Raw genomic sequence first — 27,580 nt, forward strand, 5'->3', positions numbered from 1 at the left:
AGTCCAAAAACATACTGAGGCTAACCAGTAACTCCAAAGCTACATGTCCACTGGATTTGTTTTTCCTGCAATGTAAACTCGCCCGCATCTGATAATCGCCCGCTATTTATAAGGGGCTATTTTCTCGGAAAAAACTTTGAAATACACTACTGTTCAAAAAAATTGGGGTCACTTGGAAATGTACTTATTTTTGAACGAAAAGGCAGTTTTGTCAATGAAGATAACATTAAATGAATGACAGATGTTAATGTGGTAAATGACTATTGTAGCTGGAAACAGCTGATTTTTAATGGAATATCTCCATAGGGGTACAGAGGAACATTTTCAGCAACCATCACTCCTGTGTTCTAATGCTACATTGTGTTAGCTAATAGTGTTGAAAGGCTCATTGATGATTAGAAAACCTTTGTGCAGTGATGTTAGTACATGAATAAAAGTGGGAGTTTTCATAGAGAACATGAAACTGTCTGGTTCACCCCAAACTTTTCGACTGTACTGAATCTGAATTTAATTTGTCTTTAGGGATTAAATCAACTACTTGAGAGGGACTTTAAGGTGTTTTGTGATGAGCAGCATCAAAATCGCCTGATGTCTGAGCTCTAACAGAACATTAATGAGCTCATGTCTTTAAGACTGATCTCATCCACAAGGAGTGGAGCAAAAAAGACCAGGCGCCAACATGCATTACTGTAATTAAAATGTGGCTTATTTATTTATTATTACTGTCAAGAGGCATACATTACAGTGCAAACCATTCTTTGGCAAAGGTACAATACAACTGTCATGATAGGTACTAGTATATCCACATTGACCACTGGTTAAAGGGACTGTGTAGGTAAAGCATGTTTAGTCTCGCAGAGCAGTGCATTCCACTAACACTTGGAACTTTTATAAGGGAGGGAAAAAAAGAGATGGGGAACCATGATGAGAACAGAAAATAAAAATGAACTAGTACAACAGATACATTAATATGAAGACAGGTAACGAAGAGAGCTCACAGTGCTTTGGCAGCCAAACCTTGGGGCGCTCGCCAAAATGCAATTAGCCTGTTACTGAGACAGAAAGAGACTCATACACTCATCCATGCACAAGGTTTATGATAATATAATGAAATAGAAGACTCAATAAAACACGCACATACACACATTAGAACACACGTTGTTACTCAGATGGTGCAACATGGTACTATAGTAGAAGCCACAGTCAGAAATACACAACTGTAGACAGACAGTTTGACTTGTCCAGTATATTTGAACATATGATATGATACCAATTGACCAGTGTGACTTCCAGCCCTGTAATCCTTCTGGAATCCTGAATGGAACATTCCGCAGAGTATTATTTCTGTTTAGTGACAGACGCTTGCTCAGGACGTTACCACAAAAAGAAAACAATGGGAAGGAATGCTAGAACTGCTTCAACACAATTAGGAGCGAAGCAAAACAGGAAAACCACAAATATCACCTGTGTTACACTAAGCGAACCAGTGCATGGAGTACAAGGAGTGGTGTTTGTCTGTGTACAGCACATGTGAAAGGCCAGCTCAGAGGGGCAGATCCATCCCACGACACCAACATGGTAAAGACTTGCTGTGATTGATACTATATCCCCATCATCAGCACCCCTCCCCCAACGTTACCCCTGCCTCCCCTCTCATATGGCTTCCATTACAGTGGAATGAGGGTCAGAGGGCGAGAGAAGCCTGCACTCCACACATGCTCCGCTGAATGACGTCACTCCACACTCAAAATCTTCAGTATGGCAAAGAAACATGAGCTGGGTAAGCATTCCTAACCTATATCAACACCGAAGGCCACCCTTATAGGGGGAAACATCACACATGACCAAAGCTCAAAGGGAAGAGGAGGAGTCAAAGTGGACGCTTGACAAAGGAATGCATGCAAGCATGTCCTTGCGTAAACTGGAGCCTAGAAAGCTGCAGGTCCTTGCAGCAGAGAAGAGCAGATAGAGAGGCAGTCCTTCAGTCGTACTGTAGTCTATACATGAATAAATACCAACTGTGAGCAGGTCAGAAGGAGAATACTGCTGTGGTAGAGTTAGCAGTACCAAAGGCTGCATTCTGACCATTACAACATTCATACATAGTTTCATATATAGAGACATGCTATTTGTGTAATTTTAGAAGATACTAAATCATACATTTGGCTTTAGAAAAATACTGGGATAAAGTTCACAACATTACAGTGGTAAAAATGGATATTCTTTCACTGTTTTCTGAAAGCAAAATGAAACTTGCAAAGGAGCACAACAGTGCGAGAGCTGGATCGAGTGTCCTGCAATGGAGAGCGCCACACGGCTCCACCTCACTCAAGCTCGGGACCGGCCAGCACAGACAATAAGTAGGTTAACAAGTGATCCATTGAGACAGGAGCAGGAATCAGTAGACATTACTTTTGCAATACAAACATTTTTGTAGGGCTTCACATTATCTTCATATGTAAGCATTTTTATACAAAAGGGAAAAAAGTACATAACATGATAGATAGCACCATGGATTAATAGATGAAGTAACTCTAGTCAAAAAAAGTCTTTTAGTTTGAATAAAACAATCCTCTCAAATGTGTTGTAGCAATAAAAGACATACTGAGTCTATATAAGTTGCTTTGCATACAAAAGACAATACTTTGAAGGTTCATATTTAGTGATTAATCATAGTAAAAAAGGGGAAAATAGCACCAGTTTTCGTTATCTCTAACCTGAGAAAATTTTGTGAGACAACAAAATGGCTGCCAACTTTCTATCTACTTCCCTTTCCTGCTCATCAACAGCAACTGGTCCTGCGTTTTGTTATCAAGTGTTAGTCGCAGGAGAGCCAACAACTGCTATACACTTCAGAAGCCTTAGTGAGCAAGGAGGAGAGGGTTGTCCGTCTTGCTTATAATCCACCCATTCATCCATCCATCCATCCATTCATCTGCCCATCGGTCCAGAAATATATCCATTTAGTGATTGCTGGCTTGTTGCCAGAGGATTTCCAAACAAGCCTCAGGCTGCTGAAAGCAGAAACGAGGAGGAAAAAAAATTCAACCCCTCCCCTGATCAAAGAAAACAAAATTTAAAATAAGAAAAAACACTGAGGCGAGGCTGTTGGGTCCATCGAGGTGATTAGTGGCTGTGGATCAGCACACCCTCACGAGTCTCATCTTCTCTCTCGATATGTCTGATTCTGATGGTCTGACTCTCAGACATGTGTTTGTCAGGAGGATTGCCGGGGTCCTGAGGGTTATTCTAGGCGGGTGTCTGATTTTTGCCTCCGGTCAGCATCAGCCTGCTTCAGGCACGCGGGGCAGCAGGAGCCTTTTAGCTTGACGGGCCGTTTGCACTCAGGTGTTGGACAAGACTCCACAAAGCAAGTCACCTGGGCGCCCTGTGGAGGACAAGAGACGGAGCGTTATTAGCCTGAATTAACCCCTGATCAAGATCCTACCAAGAAAAAAGTGCCACAATACACAAACCTGATAGTGTTTTATCTACACTGCTCAAAAAATTAAGGGGAAACTTCATTCTTAGGGAGGGGGAGGCCTTCACTCCCCACAGGCAGATATTTGGCCAAAGATCAGTTTTACAGCAGCTGTCTCATCAATCATTGTTGACATCATATCAAGAGCAGCAGGGAACATGAGATCCTCAGCTACTCTGTGTGGTTTCTTGCTCTTGGTGATTCTGTATGCAACCTAAAGATAATAAAATAATAATAGAACTGTAAACCTATCCATACCTGTCTATAAGGTGTAATCAGACAAAACACACGTTCTGCATTACACGGTGTCAACAACGTTTAATATTTTTTCAGTGATCAGTTTCTGAAAAGTTTTTGTGGATCCACTGATAGAACTGAGAATAAGACGGTTCAGTTCAACTGCATCACAAACTACAGCTGTCAATAAATCTTACAAATCTTACACACACACACACACACACACACACACACACACACACACACACACACACACACACACACACACACACACACACACATATTTTTTTTACTGTTTTTATATGAAACCATGAACATGCAGGGCTGTGTTATTATATCTGACTCCACTTGGTTGTTTTTCAGTAAAGATAATCGGAGCAGATGAGCCAAGGTGACGACATCATCAAGTACGTTGGTGCTCCAATTGCAAATTCGTTCTCCTGTTTTTGGGAGTCCGTACTACCGAGTCCATACTTGCCAAGTACAGACTCGGTAGTACATGCATACTTGGTAAAGTGAGAAATGGCCAGCGCAGTTTGTGAAAAACAGGCCGATGTTAAAACAATATTTGAGCTAATTAGTTCAGACCTTTTCCTCCCAGTCGCTAGTGCTCCCCTGTCGTGCCTCTCCGCCCCTTCAGGGTGGCGCGCCCCACACTTTGAGAAACACTGGCATAGTCTCAAGCTTTGGTTTTGCATCGACAATACAGGATGATTCACCTCAAAGTGCTTGACAACAAGGCTGAACAGGACGACAAAGTGCTTTGTTTTAGAGCAGCAGCAGCAGCTTTTCTTTCCCAGACAGTCCTCACTGTGTTTCAGCATGTCAAGTTTAATTATTACAAAACTCCTACAACTGCTTGAAGGTCTGGAAGGTGGAAGAAGATAGTTTTGGGGATGCCAAGAGGGGAGAGATGAACATAGAGGAGAAACTGACAAGTGTGTTATCAGATGTGGTGAGCAAAATGAAATGCAAAGAGAAAAGATAACAACACATGGTGGTTTGAGTGAAAGGGAGGCCTGAAGAAGATCAGAGGCAGTTTGGTTTGGCATGAGGCTGCCTTCATCTCTGCCAGCAGCTGGCATGGACAGAGTGTCAGAGATAAAGAATGAAGACAGATAAGTGGCTGGTACACCGGTGCCAGGAGGAAAGTTCTGCCAAAAGGTGCCTGAAGAGGTGAAAGCCGTCCAGAAGAGACAGACAGAGAGGAACTGGGGAATCTAAAGAGTGCAGAGCTGGAAACGGTTCTGATGTTCAGCCTGTCTTCAGTGAGTAACGTAGAGAAGAACTCATCAACTTTTGAGATTGTAAAATAAAAGAATTAAGTGCTGTGTACATGAATGTGTGTGTAAACCATCTGCACTGCATGTTGACGTAAATGTTAACATACTCTGCATTCACATATGGTGCAGGAGTCCTTTTTCCACCGTTCTCCATCTATTCGCTCCCGTCCCTCACTATCAGTGCAGTCAGTCTTGCTCAGACGGGTTTCAAGTCTTTTAATCTGCAAAAATACAAAGAAAAGAACATTTAATCAGACAACATGCACCTCTGAGGGAAATGTGGAAGGGAGGTGGGTGTGTACTGTCACTGACATGTTCATGGAAAACACACAAAATCATTTCATTTAATCCATTTTCACATTTAACACATAACCTTCCCTTTCTGGATCAAAGTTAATTTATTAGAGCAGTCCAGCTATCAGACAACATTAAAACCACCTGTGTTGGTCCCCTTCCTGTCACTGAAACAGCTCTGACCCACCGTTGAAGGTGTCTTTGGGTATCAGGTATCAAGACATTTATTTGCAGCTTGTCGTTTGGATCACACCTGATTTTTCAGCACATCCAGCAGGTGCTTGATTGGATTAGAGACCTGTGGAAGATGGTTCGAAGGCCAAGCCAACACCCTGAGATCTTGGTTATGGCAATCAAACCATAACTGAACAGGGAGTATTATCCTGCTGAAAGAGGCATCAAAGAATAGTGCTACCATGGAGGGATGTAGGTGCTCTGCAGCAGTGTTTAAGTAGATGCTATGTGTCAAAGCAACCTCTACATGAATGCAGGACCCAAGATTTCCCAGCAGAACATTGTCAAGAGCTTCAAGCTGCCTCAGAGGACTAGACTTCTTCCCAGATAAATGACACACATGCACCCATCCGTCCACATGTTGTAAAAAAAAGGGGGGGCTTCATCAGACCAGAATTGTTCTATCGCTCCGTGATCCAGGTCTGAGCTTATAGGGGTGAATACTTCAGAATGAACACTAATTAGTCTGCAGCTACTCCATAGGCTGCGATAAAAAGTGAGTTCTGACACATTTCTGTCAGAGCAGCAATGAGGCTTTAAGCTGTTTGTTCTGCAGCAACTCTGCTGTAGGATCAAACCACATGGACCAGCCTTCACTTCTAGCAGGCATCAGTTAGCCTCAGACACCCGCCTGGTTGACTGCTTGTCCTTCCTTGGACCATTCTTGGTATGTGCCAACCATTGCATCCTGGGAAAACCCTTTGAGACCTGTTATTTTTAAGATATTCTGATCAAATGATGCAAGATTGTAATTTGGAGCTTATCCAAGTCGCTCAGATCCTTCCACTGTCGGTTTTCCAGCTCCCAACACGTCACCTTGTTTGAAGTAATCAATGCTATTCACTTCAACTGTCAGCGGTTTTAATGTTCTTACTGAATGTGTGTGTTGAGAATGTCTGCCTGAGCTCCTCTTAAATGAATTATCATTCTGATTTGCTGCAAAATTTACATTTCAGCTTTGGTCATCAGATAATATCATGACACTGAATGTCATGTCTCTGGTCATTCACAGAGCATTGTGTGACAACAGCTAAATTCTAGTTTAAGTACTAGTCTGGTAGTACAGTGGAAAACCTGACTGACCACTTTACCATTTCCCATCCACCACTGCAGTAAAATGTCCACCAGAGTAACAAATGCACAGGGATAAACTGCGGTCTCTTGGTCTAGATACAGAAACATACCTGCTTTCGTAAGCTTGTGATCGTCTTCTGCATGTCTGACACAAAATCCTGAAAGTCATTAATTGAGGGTTCAGTGCTCTTTTTGGAGGTCACAGTAACATTTGCAAGACTTCCTAGGGCTTCCTCTGATCTGCAATTACAAAAAAGACATACAAAAACATAGAAAATGATATTCTATTTCTTTGACACCGCAAAGTCCTGCTAAGCATTTGGTATCAACATAAATGCATGATTTGCTTCCCCATTGCAAAGGATGCTTTTGGTGTTTTTCTGTACATTAACTCTTGATGTTTGCCTTGCTGTCTTACCTGTTCTCCTGGATGCTGTTGGCAGGTTTATCCTCTGTGTAGCTATGCTCAGCTGATCTACGTCCTCTAAAGTGGTACGATAGGGCATTGAACTGACCCTTAGTTCTGCAGTCTGGTGGGTCAAACACAACACAACACACTGCAGTTAGCCAACAGAGGAAAAACAATTACAGAGGCTGACAGAATATGGCACCAAAAAAAACCACATTTTTGTTCTCAGCTGAATAGTCTCTGTTTCTGAGCTTTGCTCTTTTCTTGTACAGTACATTTACCAAAGCAGCTAGAGAAATAATCCAGGCTGTACCAAGAGTAATTAAGAAGCATCATATGTTTCCTGATAAAGTGAGTAAAAAATTCTCAAAAACTGTCCACTGTAGCTTGCTGTCTATAGAAAATGAATTGATGAGGCCACCTAACCGCAAAGCAGCTCAGTCCTTCAATCAAAATGCAAACTTTTGACCAATGTCACATCATGATTGTTGCTCCGCCATGGAACGTGGAGGAGTTATGTGACGAGCGCCGTTCATTTTTCTGTCTGTCGGTCAGCAACATTACTCAAAAACAGACTAACGGATTTGGATGAAATTTTCAGGGAAGGTCAGAAATGACACAAGGACCAAGTGATTAGATTCTGGCAGTGATGCAGCTTATAGTCTGGATCCACAGATTTGTTAGATTTCTGTATCATTGTGAGATAGCACTGATGTCACTGTAACCATGACAACCAGTGAACACTACATCAGCTGCCTGCTGATGATCACATGATAGCGATCCTACTACAAATCCACCGCTGAGGACTTATCAGGACTTGATTTATTAAATTGTGGGGGTGTTTCTGAGTCCCATCACTTAACATCGCTTGCTTAATATTTAAGTCACGTGATTCGGTGTCTGTACATAATGCACACATACATAATACACGCCTGTGCTCAACACAAGGTCAGGGAATGAACAGCCTTGCCTGAGTACTGGAAACTGAACTATTTTTGCTCAACATTTTTATTATAACCTCTAAATAAACACTTAATTCTTTCTAAATCCAGCATAACAATTTTGGAATACTGCTCTGAATAGACATGAGTCAGTGTACACAGATCAGCTGAAATCATTCACTCATGTGACTGAACAGCAAATCATATATGTAAAAAAAAAGTTGTTTTTTTTTAAAAAAAGGGAACTCTCTCACTAATGATCAGATGCATTTCTACAACACAACAAATAACCCAAACTGAAGGACTACATGTTTTCCAGTGACAGCAGTGCTTTATAACTAAGTCGGTAAGAAAGTAATGTGACTTTGTTTATTAGAAAATACCAACACTTATAGCATAACATAGCTACTGTAAACTGATGTCCAACATTAATTTGGTACACACCAAGCATAAACTGTGTGGAATGTTATTGACACTAACACTGGTGGCTGAAGCCCAAATATCTGACATCATACATGTTTGTGGGTAGAGTCTGGAGTTCATATAGAGCCATGTGATTTGTATGCTCTTTTTCCCTCAATGCCTCTTGCATGACTTCATGAGCGATTTAATGGAAAAAAGGTAGAAAGATTTTTGGCTGAGTGTTTCATTGCAGGCTGTAAATGTTCACATTGAGTCAGTGAAAAAACCAAGAGAATTAAAAAAAACCTACTGGAGCAGTTTGTAAACACGAAAGTCTTACACCTTGAGTTGACGAAACTAATCCTTATTCTATGACTTGTCTTGTTACTCTTTCAAGTCTTTTGTAACAGCTGTGGGTGCCACAATGCACAAACATTCTGTTAAGTTTGATCAAAAAAAGTCCAGCATTCTGATGGCTAAGTCTTTGGTTAAAACAATCGTTGCATGACTCACAGACATTTTTTCTATTCACAACTGATTGCATGTCCAAACTAGAAGAAACAATTGTGTTTGCACGAGGACGTAACCAATCAGGTTGCAGTTTATTTCCACCTCTGTCCAGAGTCATATACCAATGTGATCAAACAGTTGTGAAATGGTTTGATATGTGTGTGCACAGAGCATACTATGATCAGTTTAAAGCAGCAGCAGGAGACTGCATGACTCTGTGCTCAACAGCAACACAAACTGTTTTTATAACTCCAGAAAGGTAAACCACTGCAGTTTCTCCATGGACTATAAGCTGAATCAGAGGGTAAACATCACATTCTGTGTCTGTAATGATACAACCTTCACGTGGAGAATCATCTACATCTATTGCACGGCGCAGGACAGGAAGGACTTGACCAGGGTGGTAAAGACAGCTCAGTGGGATTGTGGGACGCCGTCTGCCAGACCTGGACTCTGTCATGTTGGTTGCCTCCAGAGAAAGGCTGGCAGCATTGATTCAACTCACCCCAGTAACAAACTGTTTGTGTCTCTGTCTTCAGGAAGAAGGTCCAGATCGATAAGAACTCAAACCATCAGACTGAGGGAGAGCTTCTGTCCCAGAGCTGTAAACTCTGTACAACCTCACACACACTCACTTTAAAAGCTGAGACGAGATGGAACTGAAACTACACCTTACACTGCTGCACTTTAATCAGTTTACTGAATATAAATATTTTCTTATTTTTAATATATTTTTACTACTTTTTAAATGCAATATATGTTTTACTATCCACCTCTTTTAATGATGACTTTTAAGCCGGTACAACCAAAACACTTCTTTATGTGACTGGTGAAAACGAACTGCATGACAATAGAGATTCTAGACTTGATCACTGGTGATGAAACGTGGGTGTACTGCTGCTACCACGAGAAAGAACAGGAATTTTCATAGAGGAAGCTTACACTGTCCAAAACCGGCTAAGACGTGAGAGGTCAGGAGCACCAGGAGCATGCTAGTTATTTCCTCCTGTGCACCGGAAAAGGGTTGGACTATCACTGCAGAGCTCTACTGTAACATCCTGAGGTGTCTGGGGGACAAGTTTCTGTGCAAATATACTGAACGGTGGCTCAATGCCATGAGCTACCGTTTCTCGCTTTTGTTGCGGATTCTCCAGTGCACTCTGCCTGGTAACAGCACAGTGATTATGTATGAGTTTTTTTTGGCCACAACAACACAATTGTCTCTCTCCCCACCCACCCTATTGGCTAAGGTTGCCTCCCTACGATTTCCTCCTATTCCCCAAAATGAAATTTGAGTTCAAGGGTCACTGTTTTGACACAGTTCAGTGTTCACTGCAGATGATGCTTGACATGCTTACATAATTGGACTTCCAGGAATCTCTACAAGCTTTGTAAGAGTGCTGGGAATGCTGCATCACTGCAAAGAAGACTACTTCAATGAGAATGGCAGCAAAATTAAATGTAGGTAGTTTTATTGATTTGTGTATGTGTGATCTCTGAACTGATGTTACACTTTGTATGTAGCAGAGGTTTCAAAATATCTATGTTCATTGAACTTTTATTGTGTTTGTTGAGAAATAGCAAAAATTTATCCACATTTTGCCAATAAAGCTGACTCTGATAGAACATAAAGTTGTAGCAATGACAGCAGACGATGCCTCGAATATGGATGTCGCTGCGAAGAAGCCGCAAGTTTGAAAAGGTGGATGCTTTACACACATCTTCAGCCCAGCAGCCAACCAGCAGATCTTTACAAACACGATAGTTTACAGGAGAAAGACGCAGCGAACATCAGCCAGTTCCACCCAATTGACTTGCTTAACGTGGAGGGTAAGATCTTCTTCGGAGTCATCGCAGAAATGAGTATGTGAACACATCCGTTCAGAAGGCAGGAATATCGGGATTCTCTGGGTGCTTAGAACATGCCAGTATGATCTGGCACCAGATCCAAATGGCTAAACGGGAGAAAAGGGACCTCCATGCAGTCTTCTTGGATCTTGAGAACGCCTTCGGCTCTGTGCCCCATGAACTCCTCTGGACTGCCTTCAAGTTCTTTAACATCCTGGACACCATCACAATCCTGGTCAAAGATTACTTTCAGGATCTGCAGTTTTGCTTCTTTACACCTGAATTTATCACCTCATGGCAGCACCTGGAGGTAGGCATCATGGCCGGATGTACCGTATCTCCATTGTGGTTCACCATGGCGATGGAGGTCATCATTCGGGCCTCAAAATGGGTTGTAGGAGGACAAAGGCTCGGCTCTTGCTGGCGCCTCCCTCCTCTCAGAGCCTACATGGACGACATCACCACCCTGACTACCACCGTCCCATGGACCAGGAGGTTACTCAGAAACTTGAGGAGAACATCAGTTGGGCCCATATAAAGATTAAGCCATCTAAGTCACACAGCATTTCAGTGGTGAAGGGAGTGCCTGCAGACCTGCGTTTCTTCATTGGAGATGATCCAATCCCCACTGTATCCGAACAATCAGTCAAAAGCCTTGGAAGGTGCTATGATGCAAGCCTGAAGGATAAAGACCAAGTGAAGCAACTGTGCAAAGACTTCAATGCAGGCCTACTGGCAATTGACAATACCCAACTACCTGGAAAGTTAAAGTCCTGGTGCTTCCAGTTTGGTCTACTACCCCGGGTGTTGTGGCCCCTGGCAGTCTATGAGGTGCCCATCTCAAGAGTAGAGAAGCTGGAGAGAAGAGTGACTGTCTATATCAAGAAGTGGCTTGGAGTTCCATGCTGCCTCACCACCATAGGCCTCTACGGAGACAGTGTCCTCAAGCTGCCCTTTACCAGCCTTACGGAGGAGTTCAAGTGTGCCAAAACACGTCTGCAGATGACCTTGAACGAATCTAAAGATCCGGTGGTTAGGGACAATGCACCAACCTTGGCTACAGGGCGTAAGTGGACACTAGCAAGAGCAGTGGAAGATGCAACAGCAGCTCTTAGACATGCTGACATCGTGGGGAATGTACAGCAAGGAAGAGGAGGTCTTGGGTTAAGAGCTAGCCGTCCAGCTTGTAGAAGTGCCACTGCGCCTGTGTGGAGGAAGATGGTGGTGGAGGAAGTGCGGCGTCAGGAGGAGGCGGCAAGATGGGCCAAGGCAGTCGCCCTAGGTAAACAGGGCCTGTGGACATGGTGGGAAGGAGTTGAAAGGAGGAAGTTAAGCTGGAGGGAGGTATGGGCCATGGATGCGAGGGGCCTGAGCTTTGCCATCAAAGCCACATACGACGTCCTTCCAACACCAACTAACCTCCATCAGTGGTTTGGTGAAGATCCTGCATGCTTCCTGTGCGCCAAGTCAGCCTCCCTCCGTCACATACTCACAGGGTGTAGAACCAGCCTTACCCAAGGACGGTACACTTGGCGGCACAACCAAGTCCTGAAGAGCCTTGCTTCCACACTGGAGAGGAAACGATCCAGCATCAATGCCCTCCCAGTGTCAACATCTACTGCATGGGGACCTGCTTTTGTCCGTGAAGGGGCCAGAGCTGGCAGGAGCAACTCTACAACATCAGAGAGAAGCCAGCTGTGCCCAGCACGCGACTGGAAGATGCTGGCAGATGTCGGCAAACAGCTGGTGTTCCCCTCAGAAGATCGCCACTACCACCTTGAGGCCTGACCTGGTGCTCTGGTCCCCTTCCATAAAGAAGGTACACATAGTCGAGCTCACTGTACCCTGGGAGGACTCCGTGGAGGAGGCGTATGAGCGGAAGCACCTGCGGTATTCTGAGCTGGCCGCAGAAGCTCAACATCGTGGCTGGAGTGCTGAAATCCGCCCAGTGGAAGTTGGGTGCAGAGGTTTTGTGGGAACATCGACCATAAAACTTCTGAGGGACCTGGGAGTCAGTGGCCACAGCCAGCGCACAGCTGTCAAAGCTGTGTCAGAGGCAGCTGAAAGAAGCAGCCAGTGGCTCTGGCTGAAGAGGAATGACCTCAGCTGGGCCCCCAAGTAGTGCGACGGGAGGTATGCGGTCAGTCACACTGGCTCATGACCAATTGGGCTTGGGACGCAACCTCAGGACTGATCATCCTACAGCTGGCCGCCTCTGGAGCGGGTGTATAGTGTTAAAGTCCGAAGCATCCTATGACCCAGAGGAACACTACTGATGATGCGTACCCATAAATTCATTCCTCCTTCAAGTCTACCACCCACCATTCATCGTTAAGAACAATTGCATATGCTTGCACAGAATAACAGCATCTCATTCTGTGTTTTCTAGAATCAGGTGGGCATTAATGAATACTGTCATCAATTCAGTATCTGACCAAATGAGAAATATGGTTAAATCTCTCCTTCAGCTCCTGAGGCAGAAACAGTATGGTGTCATCACCTAACCATTTTATCCTTTTAGACATTTAAGGATTTATTACCAAAAACCTTACTAAACTATCCAGTCAGTTCAGACTTGAGTCCAAGTGGATATCTGTGGTAATTTTAAAGAAAATCCCTCAAAGTGTTCCTGAGATTTTGCTTTTATGAGAATGAGAAGAACGGACAACCTGAGAACATAATAAATGACAAAAAGTCAACAGTCACTATGCATCCTCATGCTCATTTATTGCACCAGCAGGGGTGCCTCCTTTTCACTTTACCGCTGCACCTACGGGTGAAATGTTTAAACATTCAGGACTTCACTTCAAACATGTCTTACTCCAGACTACTTCTACAATCAGCAGCAGCATCTGAAAGGCTCTGAACTGGTTACGTCATGGAGGAAGAAGTGATCTGCTGTTCTACTAAAGTGATGATCCAGTAGAGCAGCAAAGACATAACCTTTCATGGAATTTGACTTCACATTTTATTTTGTTCTCATTTCACAGCAAGTACAAATCAACGTAGAACAGAAGTAACTCTTCTTGAAGCAACTGTGAAATAATCTCAAATGCTGTTTTACTGTAATAAGAATTCCTTTTTATTGTACTAAGGTACTATATTTGCAGTCTTTCATTCCTAGGTTTCATCTCTTCTTCCAGGCTTCACACAGTCAAGCAACATTCACAGTGAAGGACATTTGAGCCATACAGGCAGGAATGCTGTCAAGTTAAACGCACACAAAGAAGAACCTTCCTTTCAAAAAAGGAGTTCAAAACTGCAGCCAACAATCAGTGATTATTGTGAGGCCAGTGTGCCTGAATATGATTTTATCTAATGGAAACAAAAGATATCGTAGGGCTTTGTCTTTAAAAAACAGCCCAGATAATCAACCGGGTCTATCCTCCAAGACAGGGGTGTCAGACATGCGACCCGTGGGCCAAAACCGGTCCTCTCGAGGGTCCAATCCGGCCCTCGAAGTGTAAAATTATAGAGAAGACACTAACTGCAGATTGTAAATTTAAAAAACTATAAATTTTAAATAATTTCTAGACCATCACAAGTTGTTTTGATCATAAGGTAAAATACTCTATTGTTCATCGTTCTTTTGTTATTTTGTGTGTCATTTTTGTAATATTTTGTTGCTTTTTTTAGTCTGACTTTTGTCATTTTGTGTTTCCTTTTTGTCTCACTTGTGTTTTTTGTCACTTTGTTCCTTTTATTGTCATTTTTGTCTCATTAGGGTCCATTTTTTTTCCCTTTGAAACTCTTTTGTCAAATTTGTTGTCTCTTCTTTTTGTTTTGTTTTATGTCGTTTGTCTCATTTTTGTCATTTTGTTTCTCGCATTTGTTGTTTTGTCTAATTTTTGTAATATTTTGTGTTGATTTTGTTGTTTTTTGTCTTTTTTTGTCGTTTTGATCATAAAGTAAAATACTGGGTTGTTCAGTTCCAGATATCTGTGACAAAATGTTGTGTTCCTTTGTCAACACTCTGTGATCTGGAAGTTGTAATGTGGAAATGATAAACTGAGGCTGAATAGTGTTAAAACTGAATTAATGTTTCTTAAGATATTTGAGGTTGCTCATAATGTTTTGTAAAAAGATCATTCCTTAAATGTGAACATTTTCAGGATGTACTTTTTTGCACTAAAATGAAGGAAAAATTTGGAGTCATCTTTATTTATAGGTCATTATGCTGTGATTTAACTGGTCCGGCCCACTTCAGATCAACTTGGGCTGAATGTTGCTCCAGAACTAAGATGAGTTTGACACCCTGCTTTGCAAAAGAAGCAAGCCTCACGCTGACTACTACACTTCCTACCTTCACAGCAGTCTTGCCACATGCGCAGGTCGATCTGAGGGACGTCGTCACAGCTGCTGTACCCGTGGGGCAGCTCGGCCACCCTGAACACATCCTGCTGGATGCGTGTGATGTTGTCGCCGTTGTCACACAGCACTCGAGTCAGAGAAGCCTGCTTGAGCTGGGTCAGCTGGGCAGGAGTGAACATACCTGGGTTTTCATACCAGAACCTGAAAATGATAGAAAATAGCCAGTGTACGTGAAGGAGAAAAATGAAACAACGTGCGTTTTACTTTGTTTACAATCAAATGATGGAGAAACACGTGATAATAAATTTTACAGCTTGGATTTCACACGATTCCATAAAAACTGTCAGAGCTTTACTAGCTTTAGGGTATTGTACTGTTGAGGTCACTTAAGAAAAATATTAACAGATGTGTTATTTCATACCCATGAATAATCTGGTCATCAATACTGGGAAAAATGTTTAGTCAAAGACACACAGTCCGGCCAAGAAAAAGTCGCTCACTCTAGTAGTTAATTGGACCATCTGTAGCTTTCAGAACGGCACTCATTTGCTGTGGCATCATTTCGATAAGCTTCTGGGGCCTCATTTATAAAGCTTGAGTACGCACAAAACAGGGCTAGAAAGTGGCGTACGCCAAGTTTGTTTTAGAAATCACAACGAACACAGCGTACGCCACTTTCTACGCAAAGATTGTGATTTATAAAAACAAACTTGGCGTGAGAATGTGCGCACCGGTTCACCAACCTTGATTCTTGATGCTTGCTTACGCACAAAACAGGGCGTAAATCACAAACTTTGCGTAGAAAATGGCGTACGCTGTGTTCGTTGTGATTTCTAAAACAAACTTGGCGTGAGAATGTGCGCACCGGTGCGCCAACTTTGATGCTTGCTTAAGCACATTCTGGAGACAGAGGGAACGGCAGTGCCGGAGGATGAAGTGGCGAATTGAAACCAGACTGATCTCAAACCTTTATTGTTATCACATATTAGACTTGTAGAGCTGGATAATCATAAACCCTCAATGTTGTAGATGTTCATATAGTGCGTCATTCGGCCGACGACTGTATTTGCAGAACTATGTTCATATATCAGCAGAGGCGGATTGAACGTTATTTCATTCGGTCATTTGACCAAAGGGCTGGTCCACATCTGGGGCCTGTGCGGTGATCTTTATTAAATAATTTTGTTTATTGATCACCCGTCGCCCGTATGGCTCATCGGGGAAAGCAGAAGACCCATTTGCAGGGGTGGTCTCCGACGCAGTGGCCCGGGTTCGATTCCTGCCCGCGGCACTTTTATGCATGTCTTCCCCCTACTCTTCTCCCCATTTCCTGTCACTCTTCACTGCAACTATCACAGTAAAAGGCCAAAAAAAAGTAAAGAATTTTGTTAATTTATCCATATGCGGCCGAATAGGATGAGCGTCCAACCATTAATCAGCCCTGTACAGACACGCAGGCACACATGCTTCACACCACAACCCCCGAGTGAAAATGAATTTGTCTATGTGAACCGAAAAAATGTACATTCAATCAGTTTACAAATTATTTGTACATCGGACATAATCATAACAAATTTAGTGGCAGGGTGGCCTGGGTCAACACATGATTCATTCATCCTGACACACAGCAGTGAAAAGACTGCCGGCCGGCGCTGCGTGAAATGCCGTGGATCAGCAGCTTATTTATATACAGATACATTCATGAGTTACTTTGCATTGACCATTCATGGTAAAATGTGGGTGTGTTGTGGGCGGAATGTGAGGTGGATCCACCTGTGCAATCTTCCAGCTGGTGTCTGATTTATCAAAAAATTGCGTGCAGCTGTGCTTACGCACAGTTTTATAAATCAGGGGTGAAGGGCATACGCCCTTTTCGTATTATAGGCGTACGCAAACTTTAGTATGAATCCTACGCAATGTTTAATAAATGAGGCCCCTGTACTGTCACAGAATATATCTCTGTCCAGAGTTCCATTAATTTTTCACCAAGATCTTGTATTGACAATGGGAGAGTTGAACTGCTGTGCAAAGTCTTCTCCAGAGCATCCCAAAGACCCTCAGTAGGGCTGACAGTTGGAACTAGCCATGATGAGGGCATCACTTCATCTGCCTCTCTTCTTACCCTGATGCCCCCATCACTCTGGAACGGGGTAAATCTAGGCTCATCAGACCACATTAGTTCCTGTTAGATGATGGTTCTCCACTATCCTTCAGGTTTTAATGATGCGTTGGACAGTTCTTAACCTGACTTTAGTAGTTTTATCTCCTTAGTTGTTTTCTTTGCTTGATGCAGGTCAATAATTTGACCCTTCTGAGACAGATTAACATCCTCTCCATGACCACAGGATATGTCTTCCAACATGGTTGTTTAAGAAATGAGAAGCTCCTCACTGCATCAGTTAGGGTTAAAGAAGTTGTTGTCATCACTGCAGTAATTATCCAATGGAAGGATCTTATCTGTTTGCTTGATTAAATCCAGGAGGCGACTTTTTTTTCAGGCAGTGTATCCTGGTTTTAGTCTTTTTTTTCCCCCCACAATCTAAATGCCTGACTTTGACACACAGCATAATGAATGGGAAATGCAACCAAGAAGAGAGCATGAACATGATTGCCTGAGTGAATCAGAGGCATTCTTTCACATCATCAGGCAACGTGTTTGAGAATGCTTAGGTGAGGTGAGATGTGTTGTGGCCTTACTGTACCTGTCTCCATCCCGCAGGCGTTTGAACTGAGTTGCGAGCAAACACATGAGGGTGGGCCCCAATCTACTGCCAGGGACCAGGTCTTCAGCCATCAGGGCAGGGAAAAGGTCAATGTTCAGAGGAGTTCCATACAGTCTGTCATACAGGCAAAATGGTCAGGAACACCATGTTAGATCAAATAAGTTCAAAATATGCAGTCCAGAATTATTATATAGCATTTGTTGCATTTATAAGAGTCTAGAAATAATAAAAATCATCTTGAGTGTACAATTACCTCTGCAGTTTCTCTCTGACATTAGGGTTCTTAATCTCATTCCTGAGGTCATCAAATGTCTGAGCTGAGGTCAAGTTACAGAAGGTCCTATAATCATTATAAGGCGGTATTCCATGATCTCTTCCTCTTTGTATATTCATGGCTGCCAGGTCCAGAGCTACAGCATGGGCCATGGAGAACAACCTCTCAGTCAGTTCTGTGTTCAGAAGCTGTGTCGAAACACGCATTTTACCAGCGACACCGAAGAGGCCACGGAGGAGTGGGTCGATGCCACCCTCGTTGACGATGCGGAATGGGGAGAAGAAGGCCCGGTGCAGAGAGATGTGTCCCTGGGGGATAGGCTGGAAGTCCTCATCCAGCCTGTACAGTATTGGGTTGATGAGGGTGTGCCCAAAGCGGAAAGCAGCCGTGGCAAATGCATTGAAGATACCGGCGTTAACGTTGGGGTCATAACCAACGTACGGTCCCATCATCTTCATGCCTGCTTCACCAAGGATCTAGGAGAAAAGGAAGATGAAAGTCAGTGGTATAAAACACAGTTAATGCATATAAGCAGTATATCAGAGCAACATTAAAATCAAGGCTTACCTTTGGCAACCAGTGACTGTAGGTGATGTGCTGCATTTGGGCCCCCACTATCTTCCTGGCCTCATGGTAGATGGTGTCCCCGTCCCAGTGGGGGTTCAGTCTCAGTAACTCTGTAGCTATGCGGTTGTGTTCCCTGAACCACACTGTGTGCATGGCGGTCAAGCCAAGCTGCTCATTAGCACGGTGGTCCCCAGCTAAGAAACAGGGGATTGGACTCTCATTCTCGTCCCTCATACACTCAGTAGGGGGTCCAGTGGCGAATGGCAGAAGAGGTTTTCCTGTTCGCTGTATGATACCTTGCCGGAGCAAACCCCTCTGGCTGGCCAAATCACGGATTTCCTCTGATTCATGCCGAGAGCTGCCGTAGACATTAGAGGCATCGATGTAAGAGGTCAGCTGGTTGATTTGCTCTCTCGGATAAACGCTGTTCATGAGTAGAGATGTCATGCCGCTGCCACACACGGGGCTGGATCGGACAAAGAACATGCAGCGGGCGCCACTACGCAGCTGTCGCGGGTCGTTGGGTGGGAACTGGATTGGGAAACACGGTGGGTCATTGGTGCAGACCTGGGCACACAACTGGCCATCGGAAAACCGTGACTGGCTGAGGGCTGCCACTGTTGAGTCCAAGTCATGGTCCAGGAACTGACCCCACTGCATCAGCATGTGAGTGTAGCGGTCGTCAGGAGTGATGGTCTCTGTTCCGATCAACGTGGTGGACACCAGCCTCGGCAGTGGCAACCTATAACCATTATGCAGCAGCTCAGTGGCCCCTCTGGGCAGGTTGAAACCGTTATCATAGACAGACTTCAGGAGTCTTTCAAAGGCAGTGAGCGAGGCGCCCCACATAGAGTGCTGCAGGTTGTTGCAGGTACCGTCGTGGCTGCGGTACTTTTGGTGGAAACAAATGTCAGAGCAGTTGTTGAAGCGGCGGTGGGCTGTGCAGCCAGACAGATTGGCAATGACATCCAGGAAGTGGGGGGATACCAAGTCATTGTAGCGAAACGCTGTGGAAAGGCAGCACAAATGGAACACATTAAGAGCTTGGATAAACATTAAAAGGATAGAGATTTGTGAAAATAAAGAAATTACAGATTTGTACATATTTTAAGTACAACATATTAAGAAAGCTGTTCTAGCCTTAGTCAATTAGATCACTTTTTCCTCTCTTCAACATGGACCGCTGATGCCCCTGGACATATGATTATATTTCATGCATGGATAATGAGCATTGTTGTTGATGTGAGTCTGTCCTGTGTGAACAGCTCAGTCAAACATGTGCTATAGATGCAGGGATTTGTTGCTGCTGGCTCTGAGAATGGAAAGCAGCTCCTGTCCTGAGGGCTCAGGTCGCAGTATGTCACAAACATGCCCTGACTCGCTCCGATATGTGAGAGCTCCTCTATAAAGCTCCAATGTGCAGCATATTAATGTGTGGCTCTTATGTGGTGTTACGGTTATGTATGGGAACAAGTGTTAAGCTTGTGCGACCAACCTCAATGAGGGTTAGGTGAGACTTCCTGTCTAAATGGCGTAACCAGCCCCCACCCCATTCCCAATTTACACACATTACTGGATTGTTGTGTGTGCTTTAGTATGATTCTGTATGTGTGTGAGTTCAAAAAAAGAATGGGGAAACTCTGGGGAAATGGAGTTGCTCTCCCAGATCAAGTGGAGATACAATAAAAACAGCACATTTGTTTCTGCTGACGGGCAGAAATCTCTGTTAGCTTGGTGTGAGGGCCAGTGCAACAATGAACTATGTTGTTGGCATAAGTAATGAAAACAGTGCAGAGCTCGATTTCTTTCCCTTTCTCTCTTTCCCCAACACTGACTTTCACCTGAATTTCTGTCTAGACAATCTGCAACTCTTCTTAGTGTTACATGCTACTATTCCAGCATTACTCTTTACAAATATAATAAAAAATATATAGAGATATTGTCTTGGATTCTGAAAAAGTCCAAAGCACAATGACCAATTCTGTATACGCCTAAAACCTGACGTGTGATGTTAACTGGAACCCTCGATTACAATGATCGCTTTCATCCTGCACCACGAAGTCAAAATACTGTGAACAAGTTTTCTTCTTTTGCTCACTGGACATTTTCCATGCATATGGCAAAGCATACAAAGTCAGATGCTTATGCATATAAACATTCAAATCAATCCCCATGCTGCTTAAATGCATACATAATTGAGAAAATCTGTCCACCAGCAGCAATCATTTTAGAATTTGTCCCATGCCCACAGTGATTGTAGGTTAAGTGCTGTGCGGTGTGACATTAGACTAATAAAAATGTTTACAGGCTCCTCGTCAACTGCTCCATGATTACGTCTCTGTCCCTTAGGCCATGCTTAAGAGAAAATGGCATACAGATGGAGGGCTTCTACACAGCCAACAGTTGCTCACAGTAACATGGTAATTCAAGAGTTACTGCCTTCACAAGATTTTACTCAGAAAACTGGATGGAACCTTCTAACTGAATCCCCAGTGGACCTTAACTGCTACGTATATTCTCCAAGAGTGTTGTCATTGGTCTAAACTAAGACCAGAACTAAGAACCAGTGAATATTTGTTTGCATAAGTATGTGTATCTATTTCAGAACAATGAAATATGATGACATTTTTGGAATTTTAAAAGGTTGGTGCAGCACGACAGCTTATTATTTTAAGCTTGCGATGTTTGTTTTGTGTAAGAAAATAAGTTCAAGTCTGAAAAAGATTTCAACTTCCACATGCATTCCCAATCTAAACAAAACTTAGTGTAAACACGGGGCTTTACAGGTCAATCTTCAATGTGAACATTTTATTTAGAGACACTTATACTACTCTGTTTGCTTTGTGAATCTTTAACATTTTTTTACATAACAGAAAATAGAAAAGTTTGGGGTCATCCAGACAATTCCATGTTTTCCCTGAAAACTCCCACTTTTATCCATGTGCTAACATAACTGCACAAGGGTTTTCTAATCATCAATGAGCCTTTCAACACCATTAGCTAACACAATGTAGCATTAGAACACAGGAGTGATGGTTGCTGTCATAATCACATTAGGTCCAAAGCGATTGTAGAAGGTCTAAGCACCTTATGTAGTTTAATAAAACGGTTTTCTAACTACCTGTCAAGTCATTTGAAATCATTTGAAATCACTGTGCTTTGAAATGTGTAAACACTGTATACTGACTTTTAATACATTTACTATTTCTACAGATTTTAGAATTAGAAGTTTTGTTTATAGGTCTGTGCAGCAAGTTTTTCAGAGTATATACTAACTGTTAATGTTACTGTTACTAACCTGCCTATTTCTGTACTTTTCTTATTTCTGTTGTTGTATGTAAGCTGTTGAATACTTGAATTTCCCTCCGGATTAATAAAGTATCTATCTATGGTTGCTGGAAATGTTCCTCTGTACCCCTGTGGAGATATTCCATTAAAAATCAGTCGTTTCCAGCTAGAATAGTCATTTACCACATTAACAATGTCTGGACTGGATTTATCATTCATTTAATGTTATCTTGATGGGAAAAAAAATGCTTTTCTTTCAAAAATAAGGATATTTCTATGTGACCCCAAACTTTTGAACAGTAGTGTAGATCTCTTAACTAAATCTTTATAGTTACAGATTCTTCTATACATTTGCACAGAGACAGATATGCACTGCATCAAGCAGAAAAGAAACAACAACCTGCTTGGACCTTTTCACCAGTAACACAGTGCTTTGCCATTAGCCTCACCGGTGCCGTTGGTGTCGACCATGAGACCCTGGTTCACGTGGTTTTGAATGAGCAGAAGAGTCTGCTCGAAGATCTCCCCAGCACGCGCCTGCTCCACTGTGTACGGATCACGGGGATATCGGAAAAGAGCTAGCAGCTCTCCTGGGGTACGAGGCTGACTGGAGGGATGAGGGGTAGGGAGGAGTGGAGGGAAGGAGGGGGAGACAAGAGAGTGATGAAAGACAGGAGATAATAAATATGATGTTATTTAAAGAAAAATCAAGAAAGTCAATGAGGAACAAGAGTAGATATGTGGGAATAAGAACAGGCAAAACAAAGACTAATTAAAAGTGAGCACGAGAAAACATCCATTTCAAAATAAATAGAGAAATTACAGTTCTCTGGATCTTTTTTTTTTGTTGTTCAAGGGCAGGAAATGCAGGCAGAGCTTTTTATGCGTCATCTACAGCAGGTCAAAGAGTTCAAACAAAGAGAAGCCTAAAATATCACAAACATCTGACTGGTTCCACTCATGACCTGATTGTCCTTCATCATAGATCTACCTCTCAGTTTGTGTATTGACTGTGTTGTTGCCTCTACTCTCTTCTGAAGACAACTAGAAGGCTTTATGTGCACCTCTAACTACTTTTAAACAGAAATCCAGCTCTAGCAGAGTTGGTCTTTGGGTTTTTTAATTTCATTTGGCCATGCAACATATCCAGACGAAAAAAATAAATGAAAAAAGCCAAAAAAAAAAGAACCCAACCTAAAAACATTCAACTTTATGAGCACATTTCAAGTACATGGTGCACAAGTAAACCAAGTTAGTTACTATGGAAACACACTTTTAGTGATACTTTAACACGATTAAAATTTCCTTTTAGTCAAAAATGTATTCTATAACAAAACTATCTAACTATTGAAAAGGTTGATAAACTTTATAATTCAGCAATTCATGTGTGAAACAGGAACATTACACATAAATTCTTTGTGCAGCGCTTGATTTAGACGGTCGCCAGGTCGCCATTTGTGACTAAAAACCGATTTTGGCGACCAAAAATGACAAAAACCACCCTGGTTAGGGGCCAAAATATTTTGATTTTGGCGACTGACCTCCAAATCCAAGTATTAGCCGAAAATCACCGAGCTGAACTGCCTATGTTTTCTTCATGGGGACAGTCATTTTGTATGATGTCATTAACCTCCCATGATTCCCGGCGCTCGGTCAACATACGTAGACGCCTCATAGGCTGTCGAGAGGCGTGCCTGCAGCGCCGCCATCTCGGAACGGGACCAGCAGAGGCAGCGGTGCATAGACATCTACAGAGGCAAGAGGTACTGCTGAATCTCAAAGTGGAATTATTCGCTGAATTTTGAACCGATTGCCAAACTGTTTGATTTTTAGAAACGTCACACGTGTAGCTACTATACAAGGTGCTCGGATATTTTTTACAATGCTGTTTTGCCACTGAACATGTTTTACATTTGTGTAGCATGAATATGTGTTATTAAATAGTCTACTCAACTGTGAAGAGTGTGACAAAGTACTGTGTTGTCTTTGATTTCATAATAATCTGGTTGTTAGTGCATCTCCTGATGGAGCCAGTAAGATCAAGAATTCACAAGTAATTCTTGAACTTACTCCTGTACAGTACTTAGTACAGGCCCAGGTCCTCCTGAGGTTGCCTAGCTAAGGACCATGTGGCTATTGTGTAGAATGCATTGCAGTGCTGAAAAATAAAATATAATTTCTAAAAAATAATGGAATGTGCAGAAAAAAGAGTGCAAGCAATTAGCAGGAAGCAAATACAACAGGCATTTTCCAATTTTGGTCTGCTCTTAACAGTAACAGAACTATACCCAGCACCAAGCACTGCAATACTACCACTCATCATGCAGCTATGTTAAAGCTGCTGTCCGGAGTTTCCATTTGTTTTCAATTTATGTATCATTGTTTAACAAAGCTTAAATGTGTTAGTCTAGTTCGATACTATAATATAAAGTTAGTATAACGCGATATGAAAATTTATTCCTGAGCTCCGCCTTCCTCTCATAGACCCCCATGTTATTCCAAAAAGCGCCGGTTGCTGCCGACCAATCAAGTTCGAGCTTCAGCTTTGTCATGCTGTCAATCAACGGTTACGCGCACAGCAAGCAAGCCCATGCAGAGGTGGGCGAGCTACGCACTACGCAACCGCGTGCACATTTGTTTTGCTTGTGGAGGAGAGAGCATCAGGGCTCAGCAACTTCCAGAAAAGTTACCAATCCCACGGCTTGTCAGGCCAAGAGACTGCAGGACGTTTTTTGGCTCGGGGTGCTCGCGTCGCTCCCCGACCACGGCCTCCATAGCCCGCCTGACGGCTTCGTTTAGATGCCCGACCTCTGGAGGAAGATGTTGGGGCGTCTGGGACATACTCTTCGTCAGAGGAGTCATGCAATTCTGAACTCTAGATAGAAATAAATAAACAATGTAACACATATACACGCGTAAATGCACTAAGTTTGATAAACGTCATTGAGAGGGATACACGAGTGTAATCACATATTGAAACTTTACTAGTTCGTCCTAGCAGATTCATGTTATTTTGGTATTAGGACAAGTTAGACTCAATACAGCATTCTAACGTAATTCCTTTATTATTTACTAAATGTACTAAACGTAGAAGAGGGGAAAACAGCAAAACAGGCGAGATGCTGCAGCACTCCGGGCACTTCTCTCATGTACTGCGCGCGTGCACAAATAAAGGGGCGAAATCAGAGGGAGGGAGGGTGGGACCAACAGTGTTCTGGGAGACGCTGCGATTCAAACTCCGGACAGCAGCTTTAAGTTCCAACAGGCATGCTACAGAGGATGACAGAGGCCCAAGGGCACATAAAATGCACTAAACATCTCCATGTGACACACAGACAAATTATTACGCACAAAGGATGCAAAAAGTAGGATTAAATTTTTTTGGCCACTAAAAGTTGATTTTGGCTCCTAAAAATGTCTAAATTAGCGTATGTTGGTGGCCAAAAAATGTCATTTTGGCCACCGGACCTCTCGGCCTTAAATCAAGCGCTGTTTGTGTAATTAGCCATGTTTGTCTTTGCTTCCTGCAGATGATAGATGTAACGTTAGCGTTAAGCAGGCTTTAGTGGACTCGCTTCTCATTCACTTCTAAAGGACTGACGCCAGGCATTGTCAAAATAAATGGTGACTTCACTTGGTTTGCTTTGCTTTTGGTAGAAAGAAAAGTTCAATTTCTCATGCAGCAACACAGATACCAGGTATCAAACTGGAACTCAATTAAAAATGCACCAGGAAAGGCGGCCCCCAGACTCCAGGCTGCCCTGCATCAGGCATAGTGTGAGTCCAACTTTAAACCAGGAGAACTGTTGCACTTACATTATTGTTTATTGTGGGAGAAAATGTTGTTTTAATCACACTTAGTTACTCCGCAAAGGAACGCGGTGGAGTCATGTGATGATCAGCATTGGTTTGTCTGTCTGTCTGTCGGCAACATTACTCAAAAATAGACCAACAGATTTGGATGAATTTTTCAGGGAAGGTCAGAAATGACACAAGGACGAAGTGATTAGATTTTGGCAGTGATGCGGTTTATAGTCTGGATCCATGGATTTATTAAAGATTTCTGTATCATTGTGAGATAGCGGCACAGCATCATTGTAAAGGCTTGGTTTTACTTTCCGCACAAACATGGCACGTGGAAATGAGACGCTTGGAAATCCACTCAAGAGGAACATGTGTGGCTTCATACTCTGTGTGGTGTCTGCTCCTAAACTGCAGGGGGCAGTGTATCGCAAACACTAGGGCTGGCCCGAATAGTGGTTTCTGGTCTCTGGATATTCAGGCCCTATTAATATCCGAATATTCATTTCGTCCCGTAACGTCCAATGGGGGTGGAGACGGCCCGAATATTCGGATCCATTTGTTTAGTCTCCCGGACCGGAGGAGACCCGCCTGAGTATTTGGATCCATTCGTCTGGTCTCCCGGACGCAAAATTTTGCACACTGCCTTCGTTTTGTCTTCAGTTAAACTGAAGAATTCTCAAACAGTGGAGTTCTTCGGCATCTTGTCTTGTGTTTATGCAACGAAGTGAAGAGTGACGTCAGAGTCGGCAGCTACCCGGCCATTCGGGTGGTGGTAATAAACACGAATGGATGAGCCGAGATGAGCCGAACACGGCGAGATGAGCCGAAGTGGGTCAAAGGTGAAAGGAAGAGAGGAGCTCCGAATATTCCTATTTTCGTCTGGGGGGAGGAGGGGGTGATCACATAGACACATGTGTATATGTCATAGATATATGTGTATATCTTTATGTGATCACACGACGGGATGAGCCGATATGAGCCGATGTGGGCCGAAGGTGGAGGGAAGACAGTAATGCCGAATATTCGTTCCGCCCGGTAACGTCTGATCAGGGGTGGGGTGGGGGTGGGGAGAATATTCCGGTACCAAAATTAATATCCGGATACCGCCGTAGCGAAGGAATATTCAGATATTCGGGATATTCGGGTCCAGCCCTAGCACACACACATCTACCACAGTACTTAAATAGAGCAGAAGAAGTTTGCCATCGTTTACACCACTTACAATGTGGCATTTTACCAAATAGTTGCATTTCAATAGTTAGTTTAAATTTCACGTCATGAAATGTTCATAACCTGGTTACCATGGTGATCTCTGTGTGATGAATCCTATAAATGCCGGGATTTCTTAACTTCTGCTGCTAGGATTTCCTGTTCTTCCGCCAGTTTTCAGTGTGTCTCCATGCGCATTGTTAGAAAAATTTGGAAGTGCACGACGCGGAAAGTTTCCGCTTGAGAAGGGCCTTATGAGGGGGCATGGCTGCTAAGATAACGTAATTCATCCGCAAGGAGCTGCACGGATCTCACGGACGCGTCAAGCATAAAATACACCTAACTTTGACTACAACTGAACACGACATCAGCTGCCTGCTGAAGGTCTATATAATCCTACTACAAATCCACCGCTACGGACTTATCGGGACTTATCTGTCAGAAATGATACAAGGAACAATTGATTACATTTTCAGGGTGTTTCTGGGTCCCACGAAATCCCATCACTGCCACATATTTAGGTCACGTGATTCAGTATCCGTACATAACGTACACATGCATAACACACACCTATGCTGAGCGCAAGATCAGGGAATGAACAGCCTTGGTGGAGTACTGCGCTCACTGAGAGCTTTTCTTGTTTTGATGATGTAAAAAATTGGCTACACAGATGCAGTTTTCTTCAATAACG

At 43.0% G+C, this 27,580-nt stretch overlaps 1 protein-coding gene across 2 annotated transcripts in view; it reads right to left on the reverse strand.

Moving 5' to 3' along the window:
• Nucleotides 1-684: 684 nt before the first annotated feature.
• Nucleotides 685-27,580, reverse strand: part of LOC110951679 (peroxidasin) — a 73,027-nt gene continuing 46,131 nt past the window's right edge. For both annotated transcript variants that reach the window (XM_022194859.2, XM_051957087.1), the window contains 9 exons: nucleotides 22,326-22,483; nucleotides 18,589-19,595; nucleotides 18,001-18,497; nucleotides 17,727-17,861; nucleotides 15,017-15,225; nucleotides 7,022-7,133; nucleotides 6,714-6,843; nucleotides 5,109-5,222; nucleotides 685-3,388 (listed from right to left, as the gene is read on the reverse strand). In XM_022194859.2, the coding sequence (XP_022050551.2) occupies nucleotides 3,245-3,388; nucleotides 5,109-5,222; nucleotides 6,714-6,843; nucleotides 7,022-7,133; nucleotides 15,017-15,225; nucleotides 17,727-17,861; nucleotides 18,001-18,497; nucleotides 18,589-19,595; nucleotides 22,326-22,483 (2,506 nt within the window). In that variant the 3' untranslated portion in view covers nucleotides 685-3,244. The remainder of the gene's footprint in view (nucleotides 3,389-5,108; nucleotides 5,223-6,713; nucleotides 6,844-7,021; nucleotides 7,134-15,016; nucleotides 15,226-17,726; nucleotides 17,862-18,000; nucleotides 18,498-18,588; nucleotides 19,596-22,325; nucleotides 22,484-27,580) is intronic.

The sequence above is a fragment of the Acanthochromis polyacanthus genome, chromosome 1 (genome assembly GCF_021347895.1).
Source record: "Acanthochromis polyacanthus isolate Apoly-LR-REF ecotype Palm Island chromosome 1, KAUST_Apoly_ChrSc, whole genome shotgun sequence".
NCBI lineage: Eukaryota > Metazoa > Chordata > Actinopteri > Pomacentridae > Acanthochromis > Acanthochromis polyacanthus.